General features: G+C 36.7%; 4 protein-coding genes across 6 annotated transcripts in view; 1 reads left to right on the forward strand and 3 right to left on the reverse strand.

The window, feature by feature from the left end:
* tpk1 (thiamin pyrophosphokinase 1) overlaps positions 1–3,823 on the forward strand; it is a 72,046-nt gene extending 68,223 nt beyond the window's left edge. For all 3 annotated transcript variants that reach the window (XM_028005092.1, XM_028005093.1, XM_028005091.1), the window contains one exon: positions 3,122–3,823. In XM_028005092.1, coding sequence (XP_027860893.1) covers positions 3,122–3,267 — 146 coding nt within the window. In that variant the 3' untranslated portion in view covers positions 3,268–3,823. The remainder of the gene's footprint in view (positions 1–3,121) is intronic.
* Positions 3,824–3,828: 5 nt separating this feature from the next.
* sec61g (SEC61 translocon subunit gamma) lies at positions 3,829–5,725 on the reverse strand. The gene is made up of 4 exons (XM_028005095.1): positions 5,577–5,725; positions 5,116–5,216; positions 4,861–4,963; positions 3,829–4,014 (listed from the first exon to the last, which is right to left on the reverse strand). Exons 2-4 carry the CDS (start codon positions 5,207–5,209, stop codon positions 4,005–4,007), a joined length of 207 nt encoding a protein of 68 aa, XP_027860896.1. The 5' UTR covers positions 5,210–5,216; positions 5,577–5,725; the 3' UTR covers positions 3,829–4,004.
* Positions 5,726–7,721: 1,996 nt separating this feature from the next.
* LOC114136803 (retinol dehydrogenase 12-like) lies at positions 7,722–14,761 on the reverse strand. Its single transcript, XM_028005089.1, has 7 exons — positions 13,975–14,761; positions 13,485–13,600; positions 11,343–11,498; positions 10,649–10,753; positions 9,699–9,908; positions 8,717–8,909; positions 7,722–8,567 (listed from the first exon to the last, which is right to left on the reverse strand). Exons 1-7 carry the CDS (start codon positions 14,133–14,135, stop codon positions 8,465–8,467), a joined length of 1,044 nt encoding a protein of 347 aa, XP_027860890.1. The 5' UTR covers positions 14,136–14,761; the 3' UTR covers positions 7,722–8,464.
* A 691-nt stretch (positions 14,762–15,452) lies between these two features.
* On the reverse strand, positions 15,453–18,779 carry LOC114136805 (retinol dehydrogenase 12-like). Its single transcript, XM_028005090.1, has 7 exons — positions 18,604–18,779; positions 18,392–18,507; positions 17,897–18,052; positions 17,704–17,808; positions 17,374–17,583; positions 16,166–16,358; positions 15,453–15,941 (listed from the first exon to the last, which is right to left on the reverse strand). Exons 1-7 carry the CDS (start codon positions 18,615–18,617, stop codon positions 15,839–15,841), a joined length of 897 nt encoding a protein of 298 aa, XP_027860891.1. The 5' UTR covers positions 18,618–18,779; the 3' UTR covers positions 15,453–15,838.
* Between the last annotated feature and the right edge of the window lie 1,283 nt (positions 18,780–20,062).

The raw sequence follows: 20,062 nt of genomic DNA on the forward strand, positions 1-20,062 counted from the left end.
TACGGAAACACTCCATTATGACAATGTAGAGAAAGGTTTTTGCAATATTGTTTTAGAAACAGAATAGTTATTCGGCGTGCATATCCGTACCTTAAGCTTTCTTGAAAGTGCAAGCAACAGATCTGTGACAGAATACAGATTGGTATCTTGGCACCACTGAACAAGACAGCCTTTTCAGCATAGCATTGTTGTTTCCACACTTAAGGTGAGCTTTAAATAGAGAAGCGATAATTGACAAGTTGTATCCTGACCTTCGATGGACCTTTTGTTCCAGCTGTGGCTTGTGGTAATCGGTCCAGTGATCATTCAACACAGTTGGACACTGAACAACCAAAGCAGATGATCAGATCAATATAAGATACAAATTAAAATGGAGATTATGTGTATTTATATAGTGTGTGCATGATCGGCTCCTTAAATAAAAACCACAAAGCTCCGGTGTTGTCATGCAACACTTTTAAAGAAGATGTTTGCAGAATTGCTGTACTATGCAGTCATTCATTGATTTGATATTTAACTTGCTACCGATGCTAAAGACATTGTGACAGATAAAGGTGCAGAAATAACAGAGAAATGTTCTTGGTGAGTTTGCCCTTTTCATATTAGACACGATTCAGCAGCTCCATTCTCGGAGCTTGTCAGCGCTGCTTGTTCGGAGCTAATGCTGCATAAATAAACGTAACTCGTAATTGAGAAACGGTGATGGTCGATTTCATATTTTTGTCATTCCTGCCTGTTGAAGCACAGTGATGTATTTGTTCCTTACCAGACCAATTATTATTTCCTGACTGAATTCAACAAAACTGCCCTGATTTAGAGAGATTATAGATTATTTCCTTCCGTGACTTGGTTGTTTGCGTTTATGAAAAGGTTATTCAGAAGTTCAAGTCAATTCAATTAAGTTCATTCACATGGTGCCAGTTCACAACAAATATCTTAAGGCACTGTAAAAAATAATAATAAAAATGTCCAAACTATGCACATATCATCCATTTAATTCAGTCATATAGATATAATATTCATTTTATGCATTCCTACTAGATCCTGCTCAGAAATTAATTTAATAAAAGTCAACATTCAGTTTATTATTTATTGGTAAACTTTAAAGAAACCTAACAAATTGTGTCACTAACTTTCCTGTACTTCCTCTAGATGCATGAGCATCTAGCGATAACTGAGAGTGAAGATGATAACTTATGCTAAACAGGAAAAACCGCTTACTAATTTTTGGAGGATTGCAATTTTTTATTTTTTTATTTTCAATGGATTTTATTTATGAAAAATTCAGCGAAGTCATCACAGCTGAGAGCTAAAGGTCTGGCTATTGTACTACTAGGATAATGAAAAGAAATACAGTGCTCTAATTTGGCCAATTGTTTTCATAAAACAGACTATTTTTCCAGATTTAGTACGGCTCAATTACTTGTGTAGAGCACCATTTGCTCTCCAATTTCTTAGAGTTGAGTTTAAAAAACAGTTATGGCCTTATAATTACTTGCTGGTTGAGTGTATGTGGGTTTAAAATGCTAAAGCTACTGCACTTTTCTATAAGCAGATAAAGAAAGAAGGTAGTCTACACAGAATTTTATTTTAGTGAATTCCAAGTCTGGATAGACACGGAAAAATATATCTTCTTCCAGACTTATTTTTCTGTGCTATAATCTAAATGTGGAACGTTCTTTCCTCCTTTGTGTCCTTCCTCTGTTCTCCTTTCCTTCTGTTTCCCTTTCCCTTCGTTCTTACTTCCTTGTAATCGCCCTTCCTCATTCTTTCATCCTTTTGTTCTTTCACATGCTCTTCTCTCATCTTGTGTCTTAACTTTCTTCTGCCTAAGGATCTTAACTACTTAACTACTAACTACTTAACTACTGTCCTTCATTCTTTCTCTCTTCTGTTTTACATACCTTCTTTCTCATAATTTCCTTCTTTGGAGCCCTTTTCTTTCTTCATTGTCATTCCCTCATTTCCTTCCTTGTGCCCTTTCTTTCCTTTCCCTGCCTTTACTCTTTTCTACTCTTTATTTTTTTGTTCTCCCTGCCCTTTCTTCCTTCTGACATTAATGTCTAACCTTCATGCGTTCTTCCTTGGGTTGCCGCTTTCTTCTTCCTTGTGTACTTGTATCCTCTTTTGTTTTTTAATTCTGCTCACTGTAGAATTGCTTGCTGAAAATCAGTGATAAACTTTGATATTATATAGTTAAAAATGAAGCGAAATGACAACACACTCAAGAAAGTTAAACCGGCAAGAGTCCAGAGGTTTTGCATGGAACAACCCAGAGAAAGATGCTTAAGTGTTTTATTACATACACTAATTTCACAGAAAAAAGTATTAAGTTTTAAACATGGTCACTAATTTTCTATATTCAATACTAAATCCCAATAATCTAGTATAATAAAAAATAAACCATTAGTAATTGTAAATTCATTTCAGATGGCAGATTACAGTATTCCCTTACAATTTGATGTATAAACTTTGGCCACTAGAGGTCAGCAATGACCATTTATTTTCCTGTTGAGATGGCATAGGCCAGTGTCCTTTAACTATTCACAGGGTTATATTAAGCTTTAAAAAGTGATATTTTGCTAAAACTAACAATTGTGTGTTTAGTTTGATGATGCTGGAAGTGAAAGTGAGTTAATCCAACTACATTTTGTTTTAATTGTTGAAGCTTATGGCATAAACAATTGTGTCCAATTTGACAAAAAAATAAAATAAAAATTTGTTGACAAGCTGAAGATGTATCTAAAATACCAAGAAGTATTGGACTTTTTGAAGCCTTTACAGTAAATCCTATGATTTGTTTGCATGAAGGATGTGTACCAAAATGTGCAGATTAGTTCCTCACTATTGTGGTCAACTTTGTCTTATTTAAGACTTCACTAACTAGAAAGTGAACGTGTTTGCATTAGAATTTTACAGATTAGGCTTTGCAGGTTTCTACATTTTGCTCAGGAACAAACTTTCCCAGCTACGTCAACCAGAGCTGTAACTCTGCTGTATTATGAACGGCAAAAGCCTCTATGTCACGACAATCCGACACTGAACATACAGTATTTCCCCTAAACAACACAGCTTGGTTGGCATCTTTCAGTAGGTAACTTTTCATGTCTTGTCTGTCCAGATAAACAGGTCCTGCAGTTTGGGAAGCTTGTGAGCACCTCCAACACCTATGAACCCACAGCACCAGGGAGCCCCAGGAAGCCTGTGACTGTGACCACAGACCAGCCTCTGCTTTGGAGCATGGGCATCCACATTAATGAGAAATAACAGACTGTTCCATCAGAAGTAACTACCTTTTGTTTTGTTTTTAAAACAAGGTAGAACAAAAAACACTTGCTTAAGAAATACAGATTGTTATGGAGTGGATTTAGTCACACTTTGAAAGATCAGAAATGATTTAAAGCCATTGGCTAACTGTAGATCATGTCCGTAACATCACATTGAACTGTATCCCACACCATGTGCTTTCAACTTCTCCATCTCCTTTTCCCCCCGCCCAGAAAAGTGAATAGTGCCTTATGTCATGTTTTATATTTGCCATATTCTGTATAAAAAGACCCACTTGTTTAAGAAATACAGACTGTTATGGAGTGGATTTAGTCACAATTTGAAAGATCAAAACTGATTTAAAGCCATTTGCTAACTGTAGATCATGTCAGTAACATCACATTGAACTGTATCCCACACCATGTGCTTTCAACTTCTCCATCTCCTTTTCCTCCCACCCAAAAAAGTGAACAGTGCCTTATGTCATGTTTTATATTTGGGCTTGTCATAACTGTATTATTGCACTCAATTCCAAAATTAAAAACCGTTTTCACAACAAAGTGACAAATTTCCCAATTTATTAAAAAGTAATCAGCATGTGTGTTTAATTTTTTTTTATTTACACAACAAAATATAAATGTTGAGCACAGAATGTAAAAATGTCCATTCAGTTCGCCATCACAACTAATAACACTTTGCACCGAGGTCTGTCCAGGTAGATTTGGCTCGATCAAGATTTAACCACCACTAGAAGAAAAACAAAAATAAATGTTAGCATTAATCAAAACTTAAAAGTCAAACTCATTTCTTTATGCAGCCCTATTTTACAAGATAGAAAAAATGTTGCAAAAGAACAAAATCTCTGCTTTTTTGGTAAGTAATTGTAAAATTAAGAAAACCGGTAAGGAGTTAAAGAATACATGTTGCATCATAACTAAATTTATGAAGCACATATATCATAAAAGAGCAGTTTTCCAATATTTCAAGACTGAAGATTAAGGTGATGCTTATGTTTTACTTATTTCTAGGGATTTATAGCAAGAATTAAGACATACATATACTATTTTACTTGCAAAATAAACTATGTTTTAACATTTGCAATCACCTTGTTAGCCACATTTTATTTTATTTATTATTTTTAAGCAAATATAATAATAGTATTGCTGATGTTTGGTCTTGGAAGCAGGTGGGATGCATGTTTTTGAAAATGAACCATAGAGAATTAATCTAACGTGGCAATATTGAGCAATTTATGAAAGTAATTAGGAACTGTGGTTTGTGATTAAGGCCTAATTCATAAGGTTTACTTACATGTATTTTGTTTCCATAAAAAAAATAAAAACAACTTCCATTGAATTACAGACAATAAAACTCTGAAACTTGCTATGGCGCAACATGTTGATATGCCAATAGGCATTATTATATTTTTTGCTTAGCCAAAGTGTCTGCAATCTTTCATAATAATTTTAATCATCCAAGTATAAATTAATCTTCATCTTTTCTGTTTGACTTGTTTCACATTACAAAAGTACAATGAAATAAGTGCAACTCTCCATCATATTCAGTGGTATTTAAAGTGCTGTTTTTACTTACACAATGATGTTGTTGATGGGGATATGGATGAGCTTGACAAAGAAACCAATGAAGCCCATGATGGCAAACCCAATTGCTGTGGCCATGGCAATCTTCTGAAATTCTTTTAAAAAAAACACCCATATTGTAAAATAAATATATAAATAACAGTGAAATATAAGGTGAAATTGAACTTGCTTTTGAAGCCGGGATAAGTTAACGAAACACCTCAGGCTTTATTTAAACCAAAAAGGATAGCTGGGGGGAAAAAAATACCTTTTCGGTCTGGTTTTGTGCACCTCTTCACAAGCCTTATGGAGTCCTTGACGAACTGCCGACTGGGCTCAACAAACTGCATCACCTGATCCATGGTTGTGCTGCAAAGAGAAATCACAGGTCACCATTGTAGCTTACATTTTCTTGAGCGCTGACGTTGACTTCATCGTTTCAGCTTTTAATCACTTCATAATTGCATTCATTTACTTCTATTGCAACAAACACGAACGTTGTGACAACTTTATACAAAACATGTGGCACCTTAACATTGAAAACGTGATACAAAGCCGTTTAACAAATCTGTCTCTATTACTAATACCGTATACTAGAGTAGGATAAGCTAACCTCGACAAAGCATTTTTTAAAGTTAAACTTGTTACGCCGAAGCTCCTCAAACTCTTTCGTCCATTATGATTTTAATCAAAAAATACAATAAGACTGATTAAAAGCAGTTATTTTACCTGTTTCCGTCCTGTTTTTTCTCAGAACACAAAGTAGTTGTGGCCACGTAGCTTCGACACGGCTAGAAGAAAAAACTAAGCTGACGTAGTCTTAAACAGCGCATGCGTGTGACGTGTTTCTTCCTTTTCAGGTTGTACACGTTTCCGTCTACATCTCCGCCTGCAGGCTGGGAGGTTTTCTACACCATGACGTGGTAGTAAGTTATTGTATCTTCTTATTTTTAATAGAATGAATAAAGCTGCAGAAGCATTTTAAGGCTTGGAATCGCATCCTTGTGATGGCACAAGTGATTTATGTTAAATTCTGTCCTATTTTAAGTTTCCGTTCACAGTGCAATTCTAGCTCTAGTACGTATATTTTTTTTATCCTGTATAAACAAATAAGTAATGGTTTCTTGTATCTTAATGTGTCTCTGCAGGAAGCACACGTAAAGAACACATTAGAGAGAGTGAGAGCTTTATTACACTGACATAACTGATAAATGAATTTGCACTATATACTGTAAAACAGCTCAATATATAATATGTTACTCAATAAAAAGTGATTATTTTTGTTAAATAATCACTGAAAGAGTGTTAACACTTTTTTTACATATTCATTTATTTGTTGCACCTGTACCAACAAATATTATTCATCCATTTTCCCAGTTTAGATTTATGATTCAACAAAGAAATAACCGAAGTTTATATGTCCTCTCTAGGGTATTACAACTTTGTGTTCTTCTTTTGGTTTTGTTTCTGTAAATCCCTTGTCTAAGATGTCCCTCAGCTGTTTAACCACAAATACTGTTACTCATTTTAATTTTAATTTAACTCATGTGCATTTAGTTTTCTGTTCCGATAGTCAAACCTCCACTTTTATTTATTCTTACTTCAGTTTTTAAAACCATTCATCTACCACTGAGATCTCTTTTGACATTGTGTGTTGAATAAACATTGTAAATTAATTTCATATTTTTTGTAACTATCTGAAATATTTTTTAAATAACTTTAATTATCAATAAATAGACTATCAACTATCAATTAATTAAGTCTAACGTCTCAAGGTCTGCAGAGGGTATATTTTCCTTCAATTTATCTTTGAAAATAAATTTAATTAGAACAATTTAGTTTGTCTGGTGGTCAGACAGAAAATTCGCCTGCAAATACTTTTTTTTTTTGCACAATCGTGTGCTTCAGTCTTAAGTGAGATTAGTCTTTAACAAGATACTACTCTTAAAACCATTGAAGAAGCTACCAACAAGTGGCTGAAAATGCAAAAATAAATAACTTTGAGGCCACATTCTAAGACTTTTACATTACTATAGTCAGACAACACAGCTCTTAAATTATTTGTCAAATACCTTCTTAATAGTAATATTTGTTTTGTATTTTATCCTGGTTTGTCACCCCCGCCTATTTGCATATCAGCATTCTTGCAGAGTGGATATGTGTTCAATACTCTTACTACCTCTCGTTACTCATACAACATTCTTTCTAATATTTACCCCCTCATGTGATTTAGATTAAGATTAGAGATTTCTTGTTCTGGTATGTTCACTTTAGTCGTTCTCTGGTTTCCTAAAGCCAACATGAGTCAGCAGCATGATTACAGTATTAACTTTATAAATGTTACAATCAAGAAAAAAAATTAATCATGAGGTCATAAATTGTGCCATCTATTTTGGATGATATGGTTAACTTCAAAGAGTAAGAGCCTCTAACTCCTCGCTATTATCCAATTGTGTTAAATTCATTCATGTAACTTCATCTGGAGCAACGAGTTTAGGGGGAAAAAAAAAAAAAAAAAAAAATATATATATATATATATATATATATATATATATATATATATATATATATATATACATAAATTTCTGACAAACGAGCGCAACGCTACAAAGTGTTGTAGAGATAACTTTTTTCTCTTCAAACTAAATAAATAAATAAATGTTGGTCAAAAAAACTTTTACAAGATGTCATCCTGTTACATAGCATGTTTCACATTACTGTCAAATTTCAGCAGGCTGACACTTTATAAGCTTATTCTTTTGCAACCCATTATCTCCGTCATGAATTTCGCTGATGTTGCTTTGCCTTCTTTTGAGAGAAAAGAATTATTAAAAAAACTGCAGAATGTCTGAATAAACCAGATGCAAAGTACAGTTCAATATAAAACTGTTTACATGGATTGGATTTTTACTGATCGATAGATGTACAGAGAGCCTTACAAAGGGAACAAGGATTCTAACAAAGGAAGATTTTCAGCGCGTTCCATCCGCAGGGGAATCTATCCTCGCTGACTCTTTAAAAATTAGACTATTTGTGTACGTAACTATTGAGGAATTAGCATCAGTAACACCTTTAAGTAACAGTTCACAGAATCTTCTTTGAAGTCAACTTACATGTAAACGATGTAAATAAAAAAATACAGAGTAAATAGCCTTATAACAGCATTTTTGAGTTTGTTCAAACTTTGTTGCAATATAGCTAAGCAAATGCTACATTCCATCTTAGTAATAAAGACTTGTAAAATGAAACAGCAATAGCATGTAATGACTTTAGCAGCTCAGGTCTTATTCAACTAAATTAAAACATAACATACTGGTTAACTTATTCTCATGACAAAGCACCGTTTTAGTACAAATAAATACTTAGAAAATCTATGTATCTGGAATGCTTTAAAAAGGTTTTACATCAGATATAATTCCGCAAATGCTGATTAAATACAACATGTGATTTCTTTTTGTTGACAGAAAATGAAAGAAAAACTTAGAGTAGTCCTCGTTACATCACACTCAACTTCACTCAGAACAGCCAAAATTTTCAAACGAGTCAAGGATTCATAAAAGTGCATAACAGTGCTTTCGACATGTGATATGTATAACACATAGTTAAACCGCTGCTCTTCACTGCCAGGTGATGCCAAGCATGTCGCAGCTCACCTCCCACAACGTCTGGGCCAAGTCATCATTAGCAGCAGCCCTTGAGCAGCGTGCAGGCGCACAGTCACTGAACACAAACAGTGACAGAAATTGGTCATTAGATCCTGCCTGGTTCTTTTGTGCCATTGTTAAAAGTTGTACATTTGTAAAGTTTTGCTGAGTAAATGTGCAGTATGTTACTGATTAGCAGTTACTGAGCTTCTTGGCTAAAGCTACCTGAAATAGTTTCCACTCTGGCTCTCCAGGCCTTGTTCCACAGCACAAAAGATGGTGGTCTGTGCTCCCTCCACTGTTGTCTTGGTAAAAATCCGGAAGATCTTCACTGCTACTTGTATGCACTGGTGCTGGTGTCGCCACAGATCAGACTGGACCACCCCCGGGTGCAGAGAAAAGACACTGACACCAGTTCCTACAGCATGAACAAAGGCGAGATTTACATTTACTGCAATTTTAAAAGCACCCTGAGAACTTCTTCACATTTAGTCACACTATACCCGCAAACTATTTTATGGAAATTTCGTTTTTAACAAATTATTGTGCACAATTGTGAAATGGAAAAAAAGGGTAGATAACTCTTATAATGTTTAACATTACAAAATGAAAAGTGTGTTTTGTACATATAAACTGGCATTTGGATTATCATTTTTTGATTAATTGGATGGAGGTCCTATAAACATCCATAATTCATCAAATTTGGGTTTCAATGAGACCTACAGAGGACGCCCGCCTATTTGCAGTTCAGTATTCGGAGATTAAACTAGTCACAGATTTTTCTGTGAAATCCAACTCAGAATTATTCCTGTAAAATTAACATTTTTGGTAGTGTATGTTTAAAATACATATTTTAAAAAATGCAACTTGGGAAGGTGAAATATCTATGTGCAATGCTACTTAACACGCTACTGGATGGCAATTGAAAAGACAGCCAATCCAGCAGCACCATTCATATTCCTTGGCGCTGATTGGCTATGTGTGAACTATTATAATAGACAGTTATATGTGTTTCTAGAGAGGTTCTCAAGTATTTGCAAATGTTTGCTGTTCGGGCTTCTGTGGCTTCTTATGAAAAAAAATATATGTTAATATTCTATCAAATACCAGGATGTGTATGCCCCTTACAACACAGCATCTGTTTTGGGGTTGAAGACATGTCTTATATTAATATTTGTTTACTGATGGTTCGGAAGTTCATTCTCACCTTGTAACCGTTTGGCAAGAGAGCGTACAAACAGGACATTAGCCAGTTTGCTTTGTCCGTAAGCTTTCATAGCATCATAACTCGTTTCACTGTTGATGTCATCAAGTCGAAGGCCAGTCCAAGTGTGGGCCACCGATGCCACGACTACAATGCGGGCCGGAGCAGAACATTTGATGAGGTCAAGCAGCAGGTAGGTTAAGAGGACATGACCTTAAGGAAAGTCAGATTACATAAATCATTAAAATAGTTTGTGGCTCTGTGGCTGAATGGCTTTAACTTTTGTGAGGTATCTTGACATGTTCATTCATTCAGTGAGATATCCAAACCACAAAGATCCAAGAATGCATGGCAGTAAGTGCAATTGCTGCAAGTATTTCTGCTCTGTAGACTTTGAAATGCTATCAGAATATGTCTTTACAGTTCTTAATTTCTTGTTTTATTCTTCACATAAACACTGCCACTATTTGGAAGGTTGCTCACACTCCAGTACGGAATCTTTTCTTAAAACTCGTGTAGGCTTGTGTCTCGTTGTGTGCGACTTGGTGTCCATATGTGTGTGGGCAAACGTGTCTGAGCACAGGCTGCTCACACTGACAGTTTGTGACAAAAATAATGCGCAAAAAATAAACATCATCTGGGAGTAAGAGACGGTCCGATACACAGTGACAGCTTGAAAAGGAAAAAAAAAAAGCTGCTCCAGAATCTTCTCAGGTTGATGTGTTTGTCAGTTGTGTTGCCATTAAGACTGAATCTCGCCTCTCACTTTCCAGTCTTGCCGTCTATTTAAACTAACCTCTCCCAAATACAGAAATGAATAAACTCACATCAGTCATCCAAGCTATTTTATATAGTTCTTAGGTGCCTTAAAACTGCAACATTCAGGAAATATATATGTATATATATATATATATATATATATATATAAAAGATATCACTACAATATAACTTACCCAAATGATTAACTCCAAACTGCATTTCAAAGCCATCCACAGTCTTGGAATAAGGACACATCATGATGCCTGCGTTGTTTATTAAGATATTCACTTGCTTTTCTTCTAGAAAGCATTGACAATATTAATGTTAGTGCAATAGAAACCAGATTTTTTTTATTACAGTGTATAAAAATAAACAATCTGTTGTGTGGCCCACAGAGTATTGTTTTTTTTTTTTTTTGTGGTGTGGTATGTTCATGTCATACAGTCTTACCAGATTCTGCATACAAAGAAAAGAAATGCATGCAAACGTCTAATTTGACTTAAGTAAAACTGAAATCTCTAAGCAATCTTTGTGTCATTCACAAAAAAATGGTAAAAATATTCCAAAAGTAATTATGTTGCTACATGGGTAAATATGAATATGAATGTTAAAAGCATAGCAATGAAAGGTAATACTGCATTTTTAAAGGAAACAATATATATTGAAAATAAAGTAGGACCAATAAAAAGCAACCCTAGATGTATACCACAACCATTAGTGGCTGAAGAAGATCATTCATCCCTATAGGGTCATAAATTCAACCAACAGTAATAACCTCAACCATCAGTCTTTACTGCCAAATATTTTCTTTCAAGCTACTAAAACCTGTTTGGTCAAAGAATCTATTCACGGCTTACTTTGGTCATAAGTTTAACGCCACCTACCTACCTTTGTTAATAATTTGAGCAAAAGCCCTGATGGACTTTGTGTCGGACAGATCCAGCTTCCTGATGATGATGTTCTCATTGCCTGTGTCCTCCAAGATGTCGGTCCGCGCCTCCTCGGCCCTCTCCATGTCTCTGCACGCCATAACGATGCGGGCGCCTGAAAAACCAGATGATGGAGACACGTAGATGTGTTCTCCCAGTCACACGCCTACAATTCAGCTCTGGCTGAACAACTGAGGTACTTGGAGCAGTGGCTTATAATAGAGATCATGCCTGTGATCTAACTTTATATTCTTGCATCTTGATTTGGTCAAAGCTTTTTGTCTTTGAACCGCATCTTGTAACAAATGAACAGCCACATTGTACTCCTAAAATACAGGAGTAGAAACTTTAAAAGGAGGCACATCAGGGGACAGATTCAACACAAGCAGGTTTGCAAGTGTAAAAGAGCATCACTTTTATTCAATTAGAGGCAAAGAAAGCCACCAACATCAAATAACAAATGAAGTCCCTAAAAATCCTTGTGCACGTTTGATCATTCTCTAATGATTTCTAAGCTCTCTTTCAGCAGCTCATTTAGCCAACTGTTCCACGGCACCGCTTTGCTTCCAAGGCAAATTATGAGGCATTCTCCTTAATGAGCTCAGAAAGGGGATTCGAGGACAAAATACTCATTCTTTCTCTCACCCACACAAAGATTGGGATGCATGACCATTAAAACTAATATAAATATATATATATACATTTTCGAAGGCAAAAGCCCCACACTGTACCACAAATATCTTGACAATGAAAAAAAAAAAAAAAGAGAAAAACTACAGCAGACATTGCAGATAGCTGCTCCACACTGCAATTAAGGAAGTGGTGAGCCATTAATCAGTTGGAATGTAGCATCTGTGTCTCATTATTGTGTCTTTGTTCGTGCTCAGCTGCTCCCACGTGGGAACGCTCAATTCCTCTCCCATTTTTGAAGTAGCGACTGAGTCTCTTTAAATGCAATCAGTCATTATCAAATGTGTTACCGTTATCAATCACTGTAAATTCAAATCCATGACTAAGCAGTCCCAGGTCTTGTTTAAAAAAAAAAACAAAACAAAACAAAAACAGAATGTAGACTTTAACATGATAAAATTACCAAAAGCAAGCACTTCATCCAGGATAGAAAAGAAAAAAATACAACACAGTTGTGATTTGTTCAGATTTCCCTCGGTGCCTTAGGATGCAGCTGCTCCAAGGTATTGCTGCCTGTTATGAATCTGTGCAAACCTAATCATGCCATACTGTCATTACTTAATCCAATTTACTGATAAATGAAGGCATCTTCTGACAGTAAATTCTCCTAATGCAAGAAGGAAGAGAGGAGGTCATTATTCTGTCATCTCCCTTTTGACACTGTTGTTTTCTCCCACAGTGCTCTACATTCATTTGATTTTTCAACAACAAAGATAATATGTTGGGGTTTTTTTTCTCCAACCCCCCTCCCTGGTCGACGGCATGTAATAAAAAAGGAAAATGATTCCCACTTGCCCTTTCATTTACAGAATGAAGTGGTGCACTCTCAAAAGCATGGTGGTAATTTTCAAAAAGCAGCAGGGGCATACCTCACGCTGCTCCTTGGGCGAACAAACAGATTTAATCATCTATGCAGAACCAGTTTTTACATTACACTGGGTCGGGGTGTGTGCGCGTGTGTTGGGGGGGTGTGGGTGTGTGTATGTGTGCACCCTCCAAACTCTCTCTTTTGTCGCCTGTCTGGCTCAGGAGGGTAACAGACCCTCACAATGCTCCCTCTGTCTCCCCGATTCCTCATCTGACTTGCATCACTGCCATCTGTCTTTTAAAATGATTGCTTACATGTCCAGGAAGGTAGCAGTTTTATTTCAGCCTAACTTATTAAGCCTGTAAGTTATGCTGAGTTTATAAAACCCTGCGAGACAGCTTAATACTTCCACCATAATGTATATAATAAAGTTGAACCAAGACAGATTAAGTGTGATTAACATTTCAGATTAGCTTCCATCACCAAGCAGTGAAAGGGCTTAAATCCCTGAAGCATAGTGGAATGTTCCGTGAAAGTCACAGTGTAAAAGTTAGAAACAACGAAACAGAGAGAGGCATAGAAACGAAATTGACTGGATTGTACCTCTTCTTGCCAGATCCCTGGCTGTTTCTTTGCCGATACCGGTGTTGGCTCCGGTGATGATCACTGTTTTCCCATCCAACCTCTCCTCAGATGACCAGTGGTTACAGCACGCACTCCTGGGTAAAAGTACATTTGGAATGACAGGATGTTGCATTTAGCTTCTTTTCATAAACTCTTGTCTAGTTGAATTAGCAAGAAAATAAATTAAAGACAATTGGAAAAAAAAAAAAGAAACCACAGCAATTTTCATTATATTGAAACCCAGTTTTTAAGTAAAGGCTGGAATCTATTATGTACCAGACATACAATTAAATACAATGAACAAATTTTGATCCTTGGCCCAAACAGTCTAATAATAATAAGACCAGGTCTGGTGGGAGTTTAATCTTCTTACTAACGTTCTTTTTTCCCTCTTCCATTTCAAGTTAGTGCAGTCATTAGATCCAGCCTCTTAGCCTTTTTTTCTTGTAAGATTTTTTTTTTCTCTTACCTGCAGTTCATTATTCCTCCAGAGTAATGGATTTCCACTTTAAGATCGGTGGGCAATTTCAGTGACAACCAAACAGACGTCCCCCTCCAGTCTCCACCACACGGTTCAGCACTGGCTCCCAGGTTGTCATCTCCACACAGCCTGCTGCGCGCATTTCGCATCTCCCGGCTGGACCAATCAGAAGCCAGCTGGCGCAAGCTTGATTAACGAGTTAGCCCGAGAACAGACGGCTTTCCTGTTGGCTCCTGCCTGCCTGCTCGCCTGCATCTCCTTACGGACTGAGAATCACCCCAAACCTCATGCGTCTGGCTTTCACTTTACATAAAAACGGCCACAATTCAGCGCTTCACCATGTAACGTGTTTGGAAAATGAGAGAATTTGATCATACGAGCTTTGAACGAAGAAATCGTACATCTCGGTCGATTTAGAGCCATGTCTGAAGTACTGTCTGCACAGTGTTGGGGGCATAAACCCCCCAAAATGATCTTATTTTGCGCAATATTATAAAAACAAAAAACTCGTCATGTCACAGGAGTCCAAAATTAAACGGAGAAGGAAGAAAAGAAAAACACTGGAGGGCTTTGAGGAAGAAAGATACAAAGGTTAAGTTACCAAAAATCAAAGAGAACAACTAAAGCTGACAATAGATTTGACATTATCTCTTGAATCTTTAGGATTGATTCAGCAAACATTAAAACTTCAAAAATTAAAATCTTAATCGGATGTTTTGCACAAAATAGTCATTGGTTACTCTTGTGTTATAGCACTGATATAAAACTGACTTTTTTGAGCTTTATTTTAAAAAGAAATATATATATGTATGTATGTATTATATATGTGTGTGTGTTATTCCTTCATCAAAAACATACCTGGAGTGTTACTTTATTTAATTTTTTTTGTTTGTTTGTTTTTTGTTTTTTTTGTTTTATGCAGTGGTAGCAGCAATTAGCAAACACTGAGTGTAGCTGTAAGTCTGCTTAATTTACATAGCTACTCCTCAGTCCAACTCTCCTAAGAACACATTTGTAATATGTTGTAAATATATTAAAAAATAATTGTTGTGATCACATACTTAAAGCAGATTCTCAGAAAGATCAGGAGCTTCTTAAAGAGACAGAGGCCCAACTGCAAGCCGTCACATTACAAAGTCAAATGGCACGACTCGCTCTGTGTAGGTTTGTAAAGTTGCACGGAACACTATCTGTACCAGCCATGTGAAGTGCCCTGCAGCCCCATATTTTTAGTTTTGGCAGGTATTGCTTCAGTCTTTGCCTGCCTTGGAATAGGGCCATTTATTCATCGATGACCTGCTTATCACCTGCTTATCACCCTAACCCTCTGTGGCAACGCCATACCACAGAGGGTTAAGTCACATTTGATATACAGCGTTGTTAAAGCAAACTTAATTTTGATATAAAATTGCGCAATGTGCCTGGAAAACAGTACTGCCCCTTTAAATGAAAACAACTGCATTGGCGATTCAGTCATGAGATACAGTTTATGTTGGTAAATACATCATAACATTAAATACATCAAAATAATGCTAGCTAGCAATGAAAGTAGCGAAAGCTCCAGTGGGACAACAAAGATGGCAATAAAAAAACAATACAAGCGCACAAGTATGGTAGCTTTTATTTTATCCATCTTCTGGCCATTATGCCCTGTCATTTTATCTAATCGTGTATCTTTTATAAGTTATCTAAAGACTCAAACTTAAACAGTGATTTTGTTGTAGGCCAAGTTGTCTTACAACATGTCAGGGACATGGATAATGTTCAGCGGATTTTAACATTTTGATCACAAGATGGAAAGGGTATTTCTGAGGCGTATATAAATGTTGCTGCACAGTGCAGTCAGATTTGTTTATCTCCAGCGGATGCCCAGCAGGTGGCAGCTCACAGCCCACAGCTTCAAAGCTGTGCCATCATCTTCACCTGCCCTGCAGCTGTCTGCTCTGGCACAGTTCCTGGAAAAAGAGGAAGATTGAGGTAAAGATATTTAAAAAGGTGAATTATTAACTTTGCTGGCTACAGTGTCTTTGTTGTTGTTTTTATTTGTGTGTTTGTCTTTATACTTGGTATTTTATAAAATGTATGTGTTTTTATCCGCTTCATCTCACACAGTTCTGTTTTTACCAGTTTTACTATACTATTATATAAAACACAGCATTATTTAATTTGTCTCACTGACTTGTAGAATCCGCCGGTGAGCATCTCATTCTCTGGTGTAACGATGCAGTAGATAGAGGTGGACGCTCCCTCTGCTGGGGTTCGGATCAAGAAACTGAAGATCTTAGCTATGTCCACAAGAGGGCGCCTGATGTGCCTTGTAATTTCGGTGTTCACCATGCCAGGGTCCACAGAGAAAGCCATCACACCAAGAGCTAGAGAGGGGAAAAAGGGAGAATTAGATGCAGAATTAGATTTTTCCACCCTTCATAGCAGCTTGAAATGTGTTGGTAAGCTTTATGTGGTCTACATCATTTAAAGTGGCAGTATTATGTAAAATCAACTTTTTTGAGTTTTACATCATGTTATAATGTCGTTCCCTCATCAAAAAACATACCTGACATGTTGCCTTGATTTTGTCATGCAGGTTTGAGAAATCATTCAACTGTGCAAAACACTTGGGGGGACTAAGGACGAAGCTCCCCCTCGGAGCTGAAGTTTCCAAGCTTCTGACCTTCTACCTCACAGAGCCCCCCCTCCCTTGAAAGTCATCCACTCAGTTCCTTCAAAATAGCCAACAGTAATTAGCAAACACCTGCTGGATCTGTGCATGTGCTGAGGTCATTATACAAGCTACTTCTCTGAGCAGTGCTGCTAAAAACATTGGTAAAGAGTTAATAGAAGAGAAATGTTCCTGACGCTGGAGTGTCAGACAGAGCAGGAGTTTCTTAAAGAGATGGAGAGTTAATTTCAAGGCACTAAATTATGAAGTCAATTTTGTTTTAAGTCATATTTGATATACATGGAATTTTTTATATCAACTGATGTTAACATGACTTGACTTAACAACTTGATTATGTTAGAAAATGGCACCATGTACCCAGAAAATACTCAATGCTGCCCTTTAAACAACAAAGCAAAATCTGCTACAAAATGACTAATGCTTTTACTTTATATGTTTGGAAACACTGAGATAAGTAGGTGTGACTTGTGGAAAATGTTTTTTTTTTTTTGTTTGTTTGTTTTTTCACTAAAATTGCTTCTACTTGCTCATTTCCTTGCTTAGAGCAGTTGTGGCTGAGGCATGAGACTCTCACACTGGCAGCAGATGTGGACCTTTTGTTTTTCCATACACAAGGAGGGACACCCATACTGGCAGTCAGTCTTAAGGCCTCTGCCTGACACACACACAAACACACACCCCTACAAAAAAACACCAACACACCCTACCCTCAGTCCTTTTGGCAAGCTCTCTGGTAAACAGCACGTTAGCTAGCTTGCTCTGAGCATAGGCCCTGACGGGATGGTAATCTTTATCCCCATTCAGATCATCAAACTTGATCTTGCCCATGGCATGAACTGTGGATGACACGTTGATGACCCGGGATGGGGCAGAGTGCTTCAGCAGGTCCAGCAACAGGAAAGTCAGGAAGAAATGACCTGAGGAAGAAGAAACAGGCCGATGTGTTACAGAACTGAGAGAGAGAAAGAGAACTGATTCATTCATTTCTTAAAGAGAGATAAAAGCATCTCAGACTTTCTAACATCTTTATCCCTTACCTAAGTGATTGACTCCAAACTGCATCTCATACCCATCCATTGTCCTTGCATAAGGACAGATGGCAACGCCTGCATTGTTGATAAGGTAGTCCAGGGTCTTCTCAGCTGAAAAACAGAATAGTGTCGTATCCCTTTGATTTTTGAAAACATTTCTAACTTTGTCCTGTATGCATTGTGTCTGTGTTTCACCCACTGTTGTAGATATTCTCAGCAAACAGGCATATGGACTTGGTGTCAGCCAGATCTAGCTGCCTGACAACCACTTTATCTCCATTCACTTCCCTCATGATGTCAGATGCTGCCTGCTCTCCTTTCGCTGTGTCTCGGCATGCCAAAATCACTCTAGCACCTACAAAGACAGATTAATTCCTTTGAACGGTGATGGGTTTTTGTCTGTACATGCAGATGTGAATTTGAGCAATGTTGTGGTTTTGTTTTTGGTTGTCATAAAAATGAACAATTTGTAGTCAATGTTCCTAGTGTTAAATCGGCTTAAAATCTGATTTAAGCCAATTGGATATACTTTATACAATTTAAACACTTTCCACACAGGATAATCTGAATAACAGATGAAAGAAAATATACAGTACAGACCAAAAGTTTGGACACAACTGTGTGTCCAAACTTTTGGTCTGTACTGTATATATATATATATTTTATCTGAAAACATCTAACTATGCCTGCTTGCCTCTAGCAGCTAGGTCTTTAGCTGTTTCTTTGCCTATTCCAGTGTTTGCCCCGGTTACTATGGCCGTCTTCCCCTCAAGACGAACATCTGACGACCACTTGGGATTGAACAAAGACCTGAGGAATAAGAAGTCACATTGAAAAAAATCTTTAAAATTTATCCTGGGGTTTGCTGAACTTTTCTGCTAATTACATGCTCGAGAAATTTCTTACCTGATAGTTTGCATCTTTTTGTAGGCTTTGGAAGAAAACAGGCAAGATAACTCTTAAAAATCCGAGTGAGAGAGTAGTCTATAGAGGTTTGTTTCAGGGCTCAGGTCCAGTGAACTGACAGAAAGAGACACAGAGTATGGAGAAAAGGGAAATATTTTGCCCTTCACGGGTTTACAGCCTGACTGGGAAGTTACGTTTTTAATATAAATGTTCTTCTGTTTGGGTTGAGTCCGTGTAACTAATGAAATAAGGCTGAGTCTATAATTGGGATTCTGATGAGCAGCCACATGACAAGTGATATTGTACAGTAGTTCAAAGATATAATTTTCAGCTTTTATGCTACACCAGATTAACCAATTATTGAACCACCTATCAGATGACATATGTTTGTCTGTCATCTGATATTGACAGACAATGCAGAGCTATATTATGAATATATCTACATAATAGCTACATTATCTATATTTCAGGTGTTTTGCAAGTTTTGCAGTTTCAAAATAACTTTTACAGAGTCAAAACCAGTACAGATAATGCTTTCAAATTCACTCTGAATTCTTGATGTCTATCAAAAACTTATATGACTGGAAACTTGACATAAAAATTTAAGTAGCAACCAGAGACTACAAAAGCCTTCGCTGTCAAGGACTTCTGCAAGGGAGCAAGTGAAATTCAAAACTTGTTTTCACAGGTGAGACCACTGTAATTTTAGTCTCTTATTAGAGTGGACTTTCTGGTGCTTTCCACAGCTCGGAATTTATCACCTTGTATTGAATATGGTTGGTAGGCTCTGATCCCACCTGCCGATTAGGCTGACAACAACATCTGATTCAGTCCCAAAAAGTGTAACATTACGTTCCAAATGTAGAACATTAGCCAAAAGTGGGGTTCTCCCACTTGGGTGTACTCCTCAATGTCTTTACAATATGAGAAGGAAGTGCTTAGTGAAAGTCCAAAGTGGTGCTGCGAGGGTATCACTTTACGATTTTTGCATTTTGTCACCATCCTCAATGAATTTTCTTGTGATATTATAAAAAAGATAAACAAATAGTTGCACAATTTTATAAGTGTAAGAAAAATGAAGCAATTTTATCAACAAAGCCCGTTACCTTCAAAAGTAGCCTAACTATAATATAAGAACGTAGAGTCCACCTGTGCCCAATTTAATCTCTGTATAAAAGGAGCTTGTTGTAATTCAATGGTCTCTTAATGTTGATTAAAAGTAATTGTTCCATTGGTAGACTGTTTCACTTATTACACTACTTATTAAAGGGTTTAGATTTAAAGGTTAATCTGGAACATATTTTTTCTAAAGATATACAAGATTATATAAAAAAGTATGTCAGATTTCGGTAACACTTTATTTGACGGGTTGCGCATAAGACTGACATGACATATGTAAAGTACATTTGCTATCAAAGTTACATTTGGCAACATGTACAAGTTACATGTTTAAAAAGGT

The sequence above is a fragment of the Xiphophorus couchianus genome, chromosome 21, assembly GCF_001444195.1.
Source record: "Xiphophorus couchianus chromosome 21, X_couchianus-1.0, whole genome shotgun sequence".
Classification (NCBI taxonomy): domain Eukaryota; kingdom Metazoa; phylum Chordata; class Actinopteri; order Cyprinodontiformes; family Poeciliidae; genus Xiphophorus; species Xiphophorus couchianus.

Bases quoted from the DNA above. Each gene is read 5' to 3' on its own strand.
- sec61g (XM_028005095.1), bottom strand. From the start codon at position 5,209: ATGGATCAGGTGATGCAGTTTGTTGAGCCCAGTCGGCAGTTCGTCAAG. The intron at 4,964-5,115 runs GTATTTTTTTCC...TTTTTTTAAAAG, and splicing joins CACAAAACCAGACCGAAAAG to AATTTCAGAAGATTGCCATG.
- LOC114136805 (XM_028005090.1), bottom strand. The intron at 17,809-17,896 runs GTGGGTGAAACA...TCTGTTTTTCAG, and splicing joins TGCTGAGAATATCTACAACA to CTGAGAAGACCCTGGACTAC. The intron at 16,359-17,373 runs GTAGGGTGTGTT...TCCCCTCTCTAG, and splicing joins GCTTGCCAAAAGGACTGAGG to CTCTTGGTGTGATGGCTTTC.
- LOC114136803 (XM_028005089.1), bottom strand. From the start codon at position 14,135: ATGCGAAATGCGCGCAGCAGGCTGTGTGGAGATGACAACCTGGGAGCC. The intron at 9,909-10,648 runs GTAAGTTATATT...ACTTTCCTTAAG, and splicing joins GTTTGGAGTTAATCATTTGG to GTCATGTCCTCTTAACCTAC. The intron at 8,910-9,698 runs GTGAGAATGAAC...TTCATGCTGTAG, and splicing joins TCTTGCCAAACGGTTACAAG to GAACTGGTGTCAGTGTCTTT.